Raw genomic sequence first — 15,764 nt, 5'->3', positions numbered from 1 at the left:
AACTCCTGATGAAAGTATATATATTTTGAAAATTTGAGTGCAGTTTCACACAGATGAACTTTTGTTTTGTGCAGCTAATCCCATCAAATATAAAATCTCTAATCCTAGCAAATGCCAAATCTCCTGTTAAACATTAAATATTGAAGGATCTATTTAAAATGATTATAAAAGCTGATTTCAGACCGGCCTCATTCTTCAAAGTAATTTCTTAAAAGCATGATAAAATGGAAAGAACTTGTGTTTATTCACAACCCTTGTATCGTTTTCATATCCATGACATTGGCAAGGCCATTAGGCTTTTCTCTACTGTCTTTACCTCTTTTTAGTTTATGCTCTTTTTTACGGTTCATATTTTTTCACCTATCACAATTCGTGACAGTAAAGGTACTTTTGTTTCCATAGCGATACTTGGTATTTTACTGATTAGGGAGGAGAACCCCAAGGGATAAGGAGAAAATACGGGTATGCCGATAATGTAGCACAAGAACATTTTGTGACACTCTGTTGTTCTGTGGCTACTACACAAATAGCTTTTTGTTTTCTTTGCGAGAGTTCTGAACATCATCTGGAAGTTTGGTATTGTGTTTGGTATATAGATCCTTTGCCTGATTTTGTGGGTGACTTCCCCTTTGCCCCAGCTTTACTGAGATATAAATGACATATAACATTGTGCAAGTTTGAGGAGTCCAATGTCTTAGATTTAACACACATATGTATTGCAAATGATAACCACCAGAGCATCAACTAGTTATTATTTTTTGGTGATATTTAAGAATACTCTTTTAGCAACTTTCAGGTATGAAATACAGTATTATTAACTGTAATCACTATGCTGTGCTTTAGATCTTCAGAAATTACTCACCTTCTAACTGGAAGTTTGTAATCTTTGACCAATATCTTCCCTTTTCTCCTATGCCCTCAATTCCTGGTAACTGGCATTCTAGTCACTATTTCTACAAATTTGTCTTTTTAGATTCTGCATGTACTTGATATATAGTATTTGTCTTTCTCTGTCTGACTGACTATGCTTGAGGACTTAGCATAATTTCCTCAAGATCCATCCATGTTGTCACAAACAGCAAGATGTCTTTCTTAGGGCTGAATCATTATCTATTATACATATATACCACATTTTCTTTATCCATTTACCCACTGACAGACACTTAGGCTGTTTCCATATTTTGGCTATTATAAAAATGCTGCAAATGAACATTACAGGGTGCAGATCGCTTTTTGAGATAGGTATTTCATTTAGTTTGGATATATGTCCAGAAGTGGAATTGCTGGATCATATGGTATTTCTATTATTAGATTTTTGAGAAATCTCTATACTGTTTTCCATACTGGCTTCACCAATTTATATTCTCACCAACAGTGCAGAAGCATTCCCTTTTGTTCACATCCTTGTCAACATGTACCTCTAGCCATTCTAACAGGTGTGAGGTGATCTCATTGTGATTTTGATCTGCACTTCCTCAATAATTAGTGACAATTAGCACCTTTTCATGTCACAAACAGCTTTTTAGTTATAACTGAGTTTGTCAGAAAATTGTCTAGTAATACCAGATGCTGATGATCTTCTGGAAATTAAACCTCAAGTCAAATACAAAGTTAATTTGGCTTGAATGAACGAGTTTTAAATTCAAAATTCATTTACCCAAACTTTACACAAATTCATGTCCAAATCTGGGCACCCGCTATTCTATTTGGTTTGTTTTATCATTTTTAAAAATTATTATCATTTTTTAAAGTAGGTTCCAGGCCCAGTGTGGAGCCCAACATGGGGCTTGAACTAGGATCCTGAGATCGATACTTGGGCTGCGATCAAGAATCAGGCCCTCAACCAACTGAACCACCTGGGGACCCCTATTTTGTTTTTTTTAATGCAACTGGCATACCAAGAAACTTTAACATCAAGAAAGTATGTACAAACCAGCAACCCTATCTATTTTTATCACAACCATGGCTACACACACCTTGCATCTTGGAATGTCAAGACACTAAGAGAATGACAGAGTATTAACTGTATATTTGAACCACTGTGCTTCTAAAATCCAGGCTGGAGGATAGCCTTCTTTCCCGCCTCAGAATGCTTTCCCCTTCCATTAAATACATTTTTATTTCTAGATGTTGTCTCCTTGTATTCCTACAAAACACAGACACACGAAAATCGAACCCTGGGAGGCTGAAAACTAAAAGTAAAGGGAGAAACTAAAAAACGCCTCTTGCAAGCTCCCAACAGCTGAACCCGTGGGCGGCGCCACCACCTGGGAGCTAGAGGAGCGGTCAGAGGCCTGAGTCCAGCGACGCACGCGCCCCTGCGTTTGCAGCCTCCACGCTGTAGGGGCCGCTGTGGCAATGAACCTGATGGGCGCTCTGGGCGGCCTGTCCTGCACACGGAGAGGAGGCGGAGCTGAGAGGACGCGCTGGGTGGGTGACCTCGCAGCAGGTGAGGGGTGGCGGGTGATGGGCTGCGGCGGGGGAACAGGGTGCCCTTTCCCGTACCCCCACTGTCTAGTCCCTGGCGTTGGCGAGGGGGCCGTCCTGTGGGCCTCGCTTCCAGGTGCGTCGGGCCTGACGGCTTTCTCTCCAGCACCCCGAACCGTCGCCACTCTGTGGGCGCCCTGAACCGTCTTTGGGATCCCTGACCTCATAGAGCCCATTTCCCGGCCCTCACGTAAGATCCCGGCGCTGGTCCTGGGCAGCCTCACGTCAGGCACCCTCCCACTTCCTGGCCAGTTTCTTGGTGTCCCCGCTCACCAGACTGCTATTTAGAGGGAAGAGGTGTTGTGATTGTTTTCACCTGAAGTCCCTCGTTCCTTCAGTCACGTGTTCCCCCTTGCAGTTCCCCACCGCAGTGTCTGGAACTTCATAGAGTGCAGTTTCTTTTTTTTCTGGAGGCTTCAAATGCATCTGTTTTTGAGTAATAGCCAGCTGTAGTGTAGATACCACCATATGGGGAGGGAAGTAGTGTGCACTACTACCTCCGATTGTGACAGCCATTGGGAAAACCCTTCTCCCTTTCTCAGGTACAGTAAATTCAAGAGATGGAAAGACATTTTTTTAAACTTTTTTTTTTAAACATCAAAACAACAAATACAGAATCCATTAAAAAAATTTAAATGATTATAATTTTATGTTTTGTAATTCTGGTGATAACTTACAGAGTACGTTGTGGGTGAAGTGGAGTAGGGGTGGGCTGGAAATCGAGAGACTTGGGTTATCTCACTCTCATTGGCAAAGACGGTCTCTTTGGGTCTAGGTTTCTGTGTTTAAAAAAGGGAATTGGACTAGGTGGTAAGCATGACAATAGCTGTCATTTATTGAACATCTGTTACATCCTTTAAAGAAGTGTTACTTCACTTAATCTACACAGCTGTTCTATGCAATAGATAACATTACCCTTTCAGGTGGAAACTGAAGCCTGCAGAGGTTGTCACCTCTTCCAAGACCTCCAGCTTACACATAGCAAGATTGGAAGGAATTTGAGGCTATGCCGAATCCCCTGAAAGCACAAAGCCGTCTGATTCTATCCCAAACTTGCTTATTCTAATTTAAATTCTTTTTGAAATGCTCTGACCCTGACTGCAAATAATTTTCTTAAATATTAAGATAGTGTGGTATGTGAAACTAAAATAACAAGTGTATTTTATATCTCCACTAAAATATTTTGTCTATTTTAGAATTCTCTAAATCTTAAAAAAGGGGGGGCTTTGATCATTGCTAAGGTTCGTTCTCACTAACATTCTATAATTCTGATGGTTTTGTTTTGACATCTTCTGTTGAGATGCTGATTTCAAAAATGAACATCTGAAGATGAATTTTTTCCCTAAAGTAACTCACAGTCTTTTTATCTTGGTCTAATTTCCATGTACAACATAATATAGTCATACCAGTGAATTGTTCAATATCAGTTGCCAAATACACTCTGATCATCTGCCTGAGCAAAAAATTTAGTAAGGGAGGGAAAATCATCCAAAAATGGCCAGTTCTGACTGTCTAAGACTATGTTGTACAGGCTCACACGTTGTGCATTAGTTCCAGGAGGGCACCATTCTCACTCACACTTTGCGGCGTAAATGACACTCATGAAGCTGTGTGAGGCGGCATCCTTTCTCTCGGCTGCTTTCTTTTCCAATCACGTATTTCCTTCACAAGAGGATGAGCAGAAGAAAAAGATGAACTTTTTACCAGGGAGGGACATATGAAGTAAATGCAGCTGAATTTAGATCCTTTTTATTTATGGGTAGGTATGAAAAATCTTACTCTGTTTTTTAAAAAACATATAAACGACAGTTTCCTATCATTTGTCAGTAGGGGAACAAGAAATGAGTGATGGAAAAAATGAAGAAATACAAGTAGGGGCTCCTGGATAGATTGCACCCGCCAGGGGTGGCCCTTAGATACCTAATTTATTGAGTATTTTGCAGGTGGGCCCACACACAGGCTAATCACCAAATTGCTTCACCAGCAGCAGTGCAATGCCAGGTTTCGGTCATCCCTGCCAGACTGTGTGTCTTTTTAACACAATAAATGACTTTTTTTTCCCCTAGCTTAAAAGTAAACCTGTCTTGAAAGCAAGTGTAAGTCGAGATTGGTATCATATGCAAACAAGTTTAAGTGCTTGCTACTTAACAGTGGTAAACAAAGAGTGAGGGGAGAAGTTGGACAAAGTAATGGGAGGACCGGAAGTTCTGAGGGAAGTGTGCTAGATGTTAAATAGATGTTTTTGTCTAAGGTACAGTGCATTTGAGTGGTGATGTCAGATTATTGCTCTGCTTTGAATTTATGATTAGTTCTGCAGCTTTTAAAAGTGGAATTTACATTAGCTCTGCACTTGAAAATAGCTTTACTTCTAGATTAAAAGTTTACTTTTGATGTAGATATTTGTTTTCCCCAAAAGTTTTGACAGTGAACACATCTGTGAACAAACAACTAAGTTTTTGCACTCTATGTACTTTACTTAGACAACCAACACAAGTTGAATTTCTGCTCCAGCCATATATCTGTAGCTCTGTGGGCCAGGCATGTGAAGAGATTCAAAAGAACTTTCTACAGGAAAAGATTTTTTGTTGTATTGTTTCTTATAGTTGTATATAACACAATTTTTTTTCTTAATATTTATTTGACAGAGAGACACAGTGAACAGCAAGAGAGGGAACACAAGCAGGGGGGAGTGGGAGAGGGAGAAGCAGGCTTCCCGCTGAGCAAGGAGCCCGATGCGGGCTCAATCTCAGGACCCTGGGATCATGACCTGAGCCGAAGGCAGCCACTTAATGCTTGAGCCACGCAGGTGCCCCTATGTAACAAATTTTCGGCTACGAAAGCCCTTTTTGTACTCAGTAATCTATATTTTTTTATTTAAAGTATAGAATGATGTTAAGATTTCTTTGTTCAATAGATTATATAAACAAATTCATGCAATTTTGGGGAGAACTGCTATAACCTCCCAGTGACCGTGACTGTGACTTATTAACATGCAGCAATAGGGGCACGTGGGTGGCTTAATCAGTTGAACATCCGACTCTTGATTTTAGCTCAGGTCATGATCTCGGGGTTGTGGGACTGAACCCTGAGTCAGGCTCTATGCTCAGTGAGGAGTCTCTTTGTGCCTCTCCTTCTGATCCCCCTCCCGCCCCTTCTCTCTCTCTAAAATAAATAAAATCTTAAAAAAAAAAAAAGAAAGCAATAAAATTGAACTGTCTTATGCCATATCTGGTAAAAGACTGATATATAATGGAAAATGTTACTTATATACTTCACAGAAAGTATACTTTCCATCCACAAATGATGGAAATTGTGGTATATGAGATCTTTTAAAAATATAGTGTGGTAGGTAATCCCTTAATTTGTAAATGTCCCTTTAATAAACATTTCTGTTAGCTTCCAGTTCAGGTGTTCTTTGTCATTTCTGGTAAAAAGTTTATAATAAATAGTGTATAATTAAGGTGAATATGGATGTCTGGAGATAGCAGTATAATAAGTACTGGCTTGGTTATTTACTTCCTTCATTCATTACAAAGAAAACATAGGTTCTGCTAAGGAAAAGAGGAGACCAAGGAATCTTGCAAATAAAATTAAGTCATTACAGGGATGCCTTATATGTCAATTATATGTTCAATTCTTGATCTCAGCTCAGGTCTTGATCTCAGGGTTATGAGTTCAAGCCCCGAGTTGGGCTCCCCACTTTGGGGGTTGGGCTCCTTGCATTGGGCTTCCTCCTGGGTGTGGAGCCTACTTTAAAAAAAATAAAAATAAAAATAAAATATATAAAGTCATTACAATTCATGTTAGAACACTCTTTTTAAAAATATATTTTATTTATTTATGTATTTGACGGAGAGAGAGAGAGAGAGAGAGAGAGATCATAAGTAGGCAGATAGGCAGAGAGAGTGGGGGAAGCAGGCTCCCTGCTGAGCAGAGAGGCCAATTCAGGATTTGATCCCAGGAGCCTGGGATCATGACCTAAGCCGAAGGCAGAGGCTTTAACCCACTGAGCCACCCAGGCGTCCCATGTTAGAGCACTCTTAATCCATACTTTTTGCAGACATTTCATAGAGGTTGAATTTCAACATTGAAGATCTCTTTGATTTGATTTAAAAAAATTTTTTGCAATCCTTTTGATTGTAAAATAGTGAAATGTCTCTTTCTCCCTCTTTTGTTTTTGGATTTGAGGTAAGGATTGCATTAACCATCCTCAATTCTTGGCACCTTTTTATCAGCACAGAATGTAAGTGATTAACAGTGGTCTGAGGACCCTTCTGTGCTTTATAGTATATCCCCTCTGTACCCACCTTCCCCGTTACCTTGTTTTTCTTCCCAGTGAACAATTTTAAACCATAGTCTACTGGATATCTTTGTTTTAATTACATGTAGCAGTTTCTCAATAATTGAAGGAAAATGCCACTTTGTCAGTTTATAGTTAGAATGAATGACCTTTGTGTATTTGATTTTTCAGGCCTTCCTAGTATTTTTATCTAATTCCCCAGTTTCAATTAGCAGTATACTCAGGCTGTGATTTAGTCTTAAAGTGGCTGTTGTGTTAACTATTTCCTGCTTCACATTTGTTTTATTGGGCAGAGCTGATTTATATTCTATAATATTGCTTCCACTTAAATGATTGCTTCTTTTTAAATTTTCTTTCCCAGTGTTACAGTTAATCATGTTATTAACTTAAATCGAAACATTACTGGAACTTGGCTTAGGCATCTGGTGACCAGCATTTGTCACTTAAATTCCAAATGTGTTAGTGGTATATTCCATCTACCCTGCTCTCATGGCTGAGAGAGAAAGATGAAATGCCAGCAGTTTTCATAGAATGAAATGAAAGCAGTAGGAGTAGCAAAGGAATTTACCATCCCTTTCCCATTTTGTTGACATTTGGGAAAGATTAGGCCGTAGATGAAGAGAAAGTTAAAAGTATTGTTCAATAGATTATATAAATCAATATATTAAATAAAAGGTATTCTGGGCCTAAAGTAGAAGCAAATGCTAGGTCCCTATTAAAGCTATTTTTGTGTGATATCAAGAAGTTAGTTCAGGACAGGGCACCCAACTGGCTCAGACAGAAGAGCAGGCAACTCTTGATCTTAGGGTTGTAAGTTTGAGCCCCATGTTGGGTATAGAGATTACTTAAAATTACTTAAAATAAGTAAGCTTAAAATTTTTTTTTAAAGTTAGTGCAGGACACAGGCACATAAGTAGACCTCTGGGTCAGCAGAAAGCATTGTATTTTTTGCCAGCCTTGGGCATGATGAGTTTCAAGCAAGTGTATTCTGGCTGAACAAATTTCAGGCATCTTACAGAATTGTTTCATAAGTTGTCTGTAGTGGGAAAAACAAAACAAAATAAAAAACAGTGTCCCAGAGGAGAAAATGAATAACTTGCATACAGGAGAAGTTTAAAAAAACAATTGCTAGTTAGAGTTTGAATGATGTTTGAAATGCTGATGAATTGTGTTCTTTGAGTTGCTACATCATATATCTCATGGCCAAGGTGGACTTTGCAGAAGAAGTAGACAAAGCTAGATGATTGCTGTATTCTTGCAGAAGAGGTAAACAAAGCTAGATGATTGCTGTATTCTGCTGTAACACATCTTGGACGGAAACGTAAGACTACTTGTCATTGGCAAGTCGGTTTATCCTCAGTGCTTCAGAAATGCTCATTTGCTCCCCTGTGATTACAAAGCCAGCACACGCATCTGAAGGATGAGAGGTTTATTTAATGAATGTCCAGGAAACACTGGCAAAAGAATGGAAGGAGCAAAATGCCATATCCTCCTGCTGGTAGACAGTTGCTCTGCCTACAACACACTCCTATGCTTGGATCAGGCATGTGTTGAGTTTTTCCCGTTGAATTGCATGGAGCCATTCTAAAGCTATTAGATGGGGGTATGATTTTCACAGTGAAAGCACACTGCTGAAAAAACTCTTTCTAAATTTAAGTGGTGAGGAGAATACAGAAAATGTGATTGCTGAGATCTGGTGGTCTGTAGAAGCCATCCAATAGTGAAATTTTGGCAGAAAGCAGGTATGATTGCTGTGGAACCCCTGAGGTCAACCTGGAAGACTGCAAACCAAGCGTGGTACTTGAAATACTCTGGTACTTAATTGCCAGCTCTCTTAGTCTCCCAAACCAGTTTGATTTTAAAGGCTTTGTGGCTAGAGATAGTAGATGAACTCTTTTCCAAGAGTGAGCAAATCCAAAAGTTGCTATAGGAGTGCTAACTAATGTCAGACTGGAGCCAGAAAGTGATGATGATGATGATGTTGATAATGACAGTGACAACCGTAACCTCTGGTGGATGATGGAACAGGGAACAGTGAACATTTCAGAAGCCCTGGCAAGTATAGGGAGCATTGAGAATCCTTTCCCTTCGAATAAGTGTTTCTGACAAGGTGTTTATCCAACTAAGTGGTATAGATGAAGTAATCACTTCAACAAAAAACAGTTTTGGAAAAAAAAAAAAAAACAACAACAACTCCTGGAGTGCCTGGGTGGCTCAGTTGGTTAGGCATCTGCCTTCGGTTCAGGTCATCATCTCAGGGTTCTGGGATCGAGCCCCTTGTCCGGCTTCCTGCTCAATGGAGAGTCTACTTCTCCCTCTGCCTCTCTCCCACTCATGCTCTCGATCTCTCTCTCTCAAATAAATAAAATCTTTTTTTTTTTAGAAAATTGAAAAACACTGAACTCCTAATTTTCTCCATAATTAATAAAGGTACAAAAATATTGCTTTTATAAAATCAATAAAATGGAAGAATTGAAGAATCCTTACACGAACAAAGCCCCAAAGAGTGTTTAAATGTGAATGTTTGACTCTCATTTTGTAACATTTACCGTATGGTAGGGTTACAGCATTTCCCCAGAGAATTTTATTAATATTGTCATAATATCAGCCTTTGGAAGCTCTCTTTGCTACCTTTTCCCTTCCAATTCTCCCTCACCCCTCCCCAGCATTAGATGGCAGGAATGATTGAATAAGCTTTTGCCTAAGGGTATCTAAAAGAGAATATTCACAAAATGTTGACACTCCAGCTGGGAGAACTGGAAGCCAAAAGACACAGAGAGTTAGAGTGATTAAGAGGAGAAAAGGATATTCGGATGAGAAGATGGCAGAGCAGTCCTTCCCAGAGAGTCGCTGACACACAACGAGGAGTGAAAGTAACTACCTGCCCTTACTGCTTGGTACTCATGCTTGGGTAGGCCAGCAGATGCTGAGCACGGGCCAGGGGGAAGCTGTGGGAGAAACAGGAATGCTAGCAGCCCTCCAGCTGTTTCAAGGTGAGCAGTAGTGAAAATGGGAGGAAATAAAGAAGGGTATGAATTACTCCCTGCCCCCTCCTTCCCTTAGTACCCCTTTCATATAACAAGTACAAGGTGGCTCAGACCAAGGCTTCTGTGAAAGTAGTAAAACAACTTTCGCCCGTTTCACCGGTTTGTTCTAAGAGATGAAATATTAAATAACTGTTTTACCAAACAAAATTTAAAGCACCGTTTACAGAGTACATGTTACACAAAGTAATAAAATAATTGGCAATCACTTTGTATATAACTGGACTGGGATTCAAGAAAATGAATGCGTACAGAATGATTTTTTATTTTTTATTTATTTATTTTTTAAAGATTTTATTTATTTATGTGACAGACAGAGATCACAAGCAGGCAGAGAGGCAGGCAGAGAGAGGGGAGGAAGCAGGCTCCCCACTGAGCGGAGAGCCCGATGCGGGGCTCGATCCCAGGACTCTGAAATCATGACCTGAGCCGAAGGCAGCAGCTTAACCCACTGAGCCACCCAGGCACCCCCAGAATGATTTTTTAAAGAACATTATAAAAAAATGGTCATGAAGGGGAAAAAATAAAGGTCTCTTTCTTATTTTTAGGTAATAAATCCTCATTAGTCAAGAAGATGTCTTCAGCACCGGAGTCTCCTGGCTTTAAAGAGGAACCATCCAAAGAGAAAGACTTTAAAAACCCAGGGCTCAGAGGGGTCCGTACAACAACCTTATTTCGAGCTGTGAATCCAGAGCTCTTCATTAAACCTGTAAGAAATATATCCAGGATAAGTCATTATGTTCAGTTTAACTAGGCTATCAGAAATAGGAAGTTTTCATTTTATCATGAAAATTCTGTGTTGACTAGTAAGAGCTCACTGAATAAAAGCAGGTGGAAGGAAAACTTTAAATACTATTTCTCTAAATATACATATAAAACTAATTATTTTAAGGGTATTTGAGAAATTTAACAATATAGTTGCACATTAATAGATCAACTTCTCAAGTTCCTATCTAAAATTTTATTTTAATGGTTGCACTAATTTGAAATATTTTTTGCACTAAAGAAATATTTGTTTGATCAGGTATTATTGAGTAAATAAGATCTTCCATTGAAACAAAACAAAATGAATATCTGATGATTCTTTCTACAATTCCAGCTTTAATTGTATTATTTTTACTTAAGGGATATTGCAAATATCATGAAAAGTTTTAAACATACAATGTAAGGGAGTTAGCTAATCATTTATATTCTTGTTGCAAATTATTGAATATATTTGACCAGTTTTATTTTTACATATGTAAAAATAAATATAAATGGAAAAACTGTAAATGAAATCAAATACTATATAATATACTTAAATATATTGAATTTGGTTAGAATATTAATAACATAGTTGCCAGTGTAAACTGTTTTAAAGTTAAATAGGTCAGTTTAACAATCAGATCATTAAGTCAAGGTAGAATTTTGTAAAACCTTTGAACAAATGTGTTTTAATTGCCAGTGCATTTCAAGAGTTGTAGATTTAAACCCCTTTGAGCTTAGGGCTCTTCTTATGTGTCCATCCAAGTGGAAAAGTTTGACCTTTATTCTTTTGATGATTAAGATTTGAAATAGTAATACAACAGATGTGACAGAAGCAGAGAATACTAATTTAAACTTGTATCACTACTGTGCACTCACGCTGACCCTAAGAAACATTAATTTGTTGAGTGTGAACACAAAAAGGAAGATTTGAGTTATACTCTTGACAGGACAAAACATTTCTGTGGAGTTGTGAACATCTTTTCCTATTTTTCTTTTTTTCCAATTTCAAAGTTACATCGCTTTGTCTCTTAGGGTCTTGGAATTTTCAGCAATTAATCAAGATTATTATAACAGCATAGTATCTGCCCCAATCACTAAATTTCTTGAGGTTATAGAGTAGGTTCCCAGAGAAGAGTGTATACATTGTCATTTTTGCTGTACTTAATATATGATGAGAAAATGAAGGGCTTTTTGTTAGTTATCCATGAACTTAGGCAAGAAGAATAGCATATATACTTCATTCCTCACTTCCTAACAAGATTAAGTAATTGAAGGTTTGCCAGTGGGAAGCTTGGGTTGAGGCATGTTAAACAACTTCTTCATGTCACCCAGATAACAGTGAAAACTCTGAGCACCAGACTCATTTCTGTGCTTCATTTCCCCAGCCTCTCTCCCAGACACCACCATCCTGAAGGTGGAGGCCTGAGATCAGGCTGTACACAGGAGAAAGACTGGAGAGGAGAGCAAGAGTCTTTTCTAATCTCTGAATTATCAGGAGCTGAATTGATTGGATAAGGAACTGGGTAAATTGTTACAAGGGAAAAGACCATAGCAGTGCTAGTGTGGTAATAAAGACTTGGTATGTCAAGAGGAAAGTGCAGCAGATTTAGGTCTCCTTAAATTATTAATCTTAATTAATGAGGATTTATCATTTTTTTTCTTTGGCAGAACAAACCTGTAATGGCTTTCGGATTGATAACCCTTTCACTTTGCGTGGCGTATATTGGTTATCTACATGCAACACAAGAGAATAAAAAGGACCTATATGAAGCTATTGATAGTGAGGGACACAGTTACATGAGGAGGAGAACATCTAAATGGGATTAATAGTGCTGGATACTGCAGATGGAACTTCATAAAAGGCTCTGAAATCTTTGAAGGAAAGACTGTGAGTGCATAGTATCAGCTGCTTCTTCTAGAAGGTGTTGATGAGGAAAGACGGTAACAGTTGCAGCCAGGCCTTGAGGCTGTATTCCTTACCTCATTTTTTTTCCATAGAGGGAGCTTCTCAATATTGTTCTTTTATTAAGTCCTCGTATCAAAGTGCCAGGAGAATGGAAGTCGTTTTGTTAATTACTAAGTTCTGTATAATAAAAGTACCCAGTGCTGTCAGATTTGCAGAGTATTTTTAATATTTTGAGGTAAAATTGTGTATTTGCAACTGCTGTGAGGGTTTTGTTTTGCTATTTGCAAAGGCAATGATCATTTTCTTCCTGGCACAGAACTTGACTGTATTTATGAAAAAGGAAGAAAAAAAGAAAGATTGTAAGTTATTGAAAAACCTGTAGTCCACATTCAAGACAGGTAATTTTTACAGAGTCAGAGATGACTCAAATATTTTGGCATTCTATTTCAGCTATTTTTGGTACAGAATTTTATTTCTTTTGAAAAGGTAGTCCCATTACTACTAACATGAGTAAATGGTAGAATAATCCAATGAAATTGGAGTTTTTCTTTGAAAATGAAAGTATAGTATACTGAGATATGTTTTTATTTGATTACAACCAAATGTTACCTATTTTAGTTTTTATAAATTAATGTTACAATGATACTATAAACATAAAACCAAATTTTCTTTCTTTTTTTTTTTTTAAAGATTTTATTTATTTATTTGACAGAGAGAAATCACAAGTAGATGGAGAGGAAGGCAGAGAGAGAGAGAGGGAAGCAGGCTCCCTGCTGAGCAGAGAGCCCGATGTGGGACTCGATCCCAGGACCCTGAGATCATGACCTGAGCCGAAGGCAGCGGCTTAACCCACTGAGCCACTCAGGCGCCCAAAACCAAATTTTCTTATGGTTATTTTAAAACTAGAACTATTCAACAGATAAGAAGAGAAAGTCTTACTCTCCTGGGTTTACCTTATATAATTTAAATTTTTCTGACAAGGGTTTTGGACATGTTTCATTTATAGAGTTTTACCCTCTTTTCCAAATCCCTATAATTGGGGGGTCAGTAATAAATCTCATTTTAAGAAATTTTTTTTCACTTATTATTACCAAGTAACAATAACTGCATTGACAGAGTATAGTATAAGTTACTATGATGACAAATAACTACTTTATTGTAGTTTTGTAAGATATGTGAAAGTGCAATTATGTCTTATTTATAGATATTAAAGAGCTTAACTAGTTATCTATAGCCAACTAAATCAAGTCTTTATTCCTGAGCCCTAAGTATTTCTTTGCTAGGTCTCTCTATATAGTACACTTCATCAGTTTAAAATGCACTTAAGTGGACCACATCTTCCTTATCCATTCATCCGTTGAAGGGCATCTTGGTTCTTTCCATAGTTTGGCGACTGTGGCCATTGCTGCTATAAACATTGGGGTACAGATGGCCCTTCTTTTCACGACATCTGTATCTTTGGGGTAAATACCCAGGAGTGCAATTGCAGGGTCGTAGGGAAGCTCTATTTTTAATTTCTTGAGGAATCTCCACACTGTTCTCCAAAGAGGCCGCACCAACTTGCATTCCCACCAACAGTGTAAGAGGGTTCCCCTTTCTCCACATCCTCTCCAACACATGTTGTTTCCCGTTTTGTTAATTTTGGCCATTCTAACTGGTATAAGGTGATATCTCAATGTGGTCCATATACACTATGGAGTATTATGCCTCCATCAGAAAGGACGAATATCCAACTTTTGTAGCAACATGGACGGGACTGGAAGAGATTATGCTGAGTGAAATCAGTCAAGCGGAGAGAGTCAATTATCATATGGTTTCACTCATTTGTGGAGCATAACCAATAGCATGGAGGACAAGGGGCGTTAGAGAGGAGTAGGGAATTTGGGTAAATTGGACGGGGAGGTGAACCATGAGAGACTATGGACTCTGAAAAACAGTCTGAGGGGTTTGAAGTGGCGGGGGGGTGGGAGGTTGGGGTACCAGGTGGTGGGTATTATAGAGGGCACAGCTTGCATGGAGCACTGGGTGTGGTGAAAAAATAATGAATACTGTTTTTCTGAAAATAAATAAATTGGGAAAAAAAAAGATAAAAGATGTGCATTTGGAAACTGATTAAAAAAATGCACTTAAGTGGTATAAAATGCCTTTTAATTTAAAGTATTATCTTTTGCTTTTGGTTTCCCTCTGTACTTAGGCTGTTAAGCTAGAATTTTTCTATTTTCAGCTTATGCATGTAATGTCATACCATCATCTTTTAGAATTCCTCTATTATTCAACAAAATAAGTTGATATTTGGTGGGGAGATAGTAGTTAGGTGAACTCTCAAGAGACCAACGCAGCAGCGAAGTGCAGTGGAAAATACACAGAGCAACCTTAAGCCATGTGACATCTATGTATGTGAATACATACATATTCTCATGTGTCATTTCTGCTATATAGACTTTTATCAGCTCTTCTTATCAAAGTTGCTTGTCTTTCAGGGGTGAGGGTTTGGCATGAGAAGAACATGTGTTAAAATCTAGCTTCTGCACTGACCAGTTGTGTGCCTTAGACTGTACACTTTGCCTCTGTGTCCGTTTCCTTATAAGGATGTTAGGGATTCTATATTAAATAGGATTGCGTCATTGTTTTTGGTTATTGGGAAATAAACATGAAAATTTGATTTTATGTTTATAATGTCATTGTAACATTGATTTACAAAAGCTAGAATTGATAACATTTTGTTGTAATCAAATAAAAACATCATACCTCAGTATAATATACTTTTTTTTCCCCAAGGAAAATCTCCAATTGCATTGGATTATTCTCTCATAGATAATCCCTATCTTGCAAGTTGGTTATGAGGCTAAAATGAAATATTTGTTGACATTTATGCAGTGGATTCAGTAAGGTGCACAGCTATGAAAAATAACGGGAGGGAACAATCACACTGAATTTTAGGAACAAATAACCTAACTAGGATACTATTTTACAGTGTGGTTACAAGTTACACATAGCACAGGCCATGTATATGCACAGTGTCAAAGGCTGCCTGGCTGGGTATTGATATTCTCATTCATTCCCTAAGGGAAAATGCCACTTTGACACAGTCAGTTGTGTCTAAGAAGGGGATGGTCTGGGCATGAGATGCACAGCATTTTGGAGTCAGGGTTCACTTAAAAGGAAGGTCTTTCAGTGTGGGAATCTGGTTGAGATTGGCAAACTCAGTAACATAATAGGTTAGGTCTTGAAGTGAGTCTTGGTAAGTAAACTATTAATAAGTGGTAAGTAACTTTTTTGC

The 15,764-nt window shown here is 38.2% G+C and overlaps 1 protein-coding gene across 1 annotated transcript; it reads left to right on the top strand.

Moving 5' to 3' along the window:
- The first annotated feature begins 2,383 nt into the window (after window positions 1–2,383).
- On the top strand, window positions 2,384–12,692 carry SMIM8 (small integral membrane protein 8). The gene is made up of 3 exons (XM_044236422.1): window positions 2,384–2,449; window positions 10,380–10,540; window positions 12,247–12,692. Exons 2-3 carry the CDS (start codon window positions 10,406–10,408, stop codon window positions 12,403–12,405), a joined length of 294 nt encoding a protein of 97 aa, XP_044092357.1. The 5' UTR covers window positions 2,384–2,449; window positions 10,380–10,405; the 3' UTR covers window positions 12,406–12,692.
- The last annotated feature ends 3,072 nt before the right edge of the window (window positions 12,693–15,764 follow it).

The sequence above is a fragment of the Neovison vison genome, chromosome 1 (assembly GCF_020171115.1).
Source record: "Neovison vison isolate M4711 chromosome 1, ASM_NN_V1, whole genome shotgun sequence".
NCBI classification, from domain to species: domain Eukaryota; kingdom Metazoa; phylum Chordata; class Mammalia; order Carnivora; family Mustelidae; genus Neogale; species Neogale vison.
This window is presented reverse-complemented; position numbering and strand designations above follow the sequence as displayed.

Excerpts from the sequence above, each read along its gene's own strand:
- SMIM8 (XM_044236422.1), top strand. The coding sequence starts at position 10,406 with ATGTCTTCAGCACCGGAGTCTCCTGGCTTTAAAGAGGAACCATCCAAA. Across the intron at positions 10,541-12,246 it reads CAGAGCTCTTCATTAAACCT|AACAAACCTGTAATGGCTTT; the intron begins GTAAGAAATATA and ends TTTCTTTGGCAG.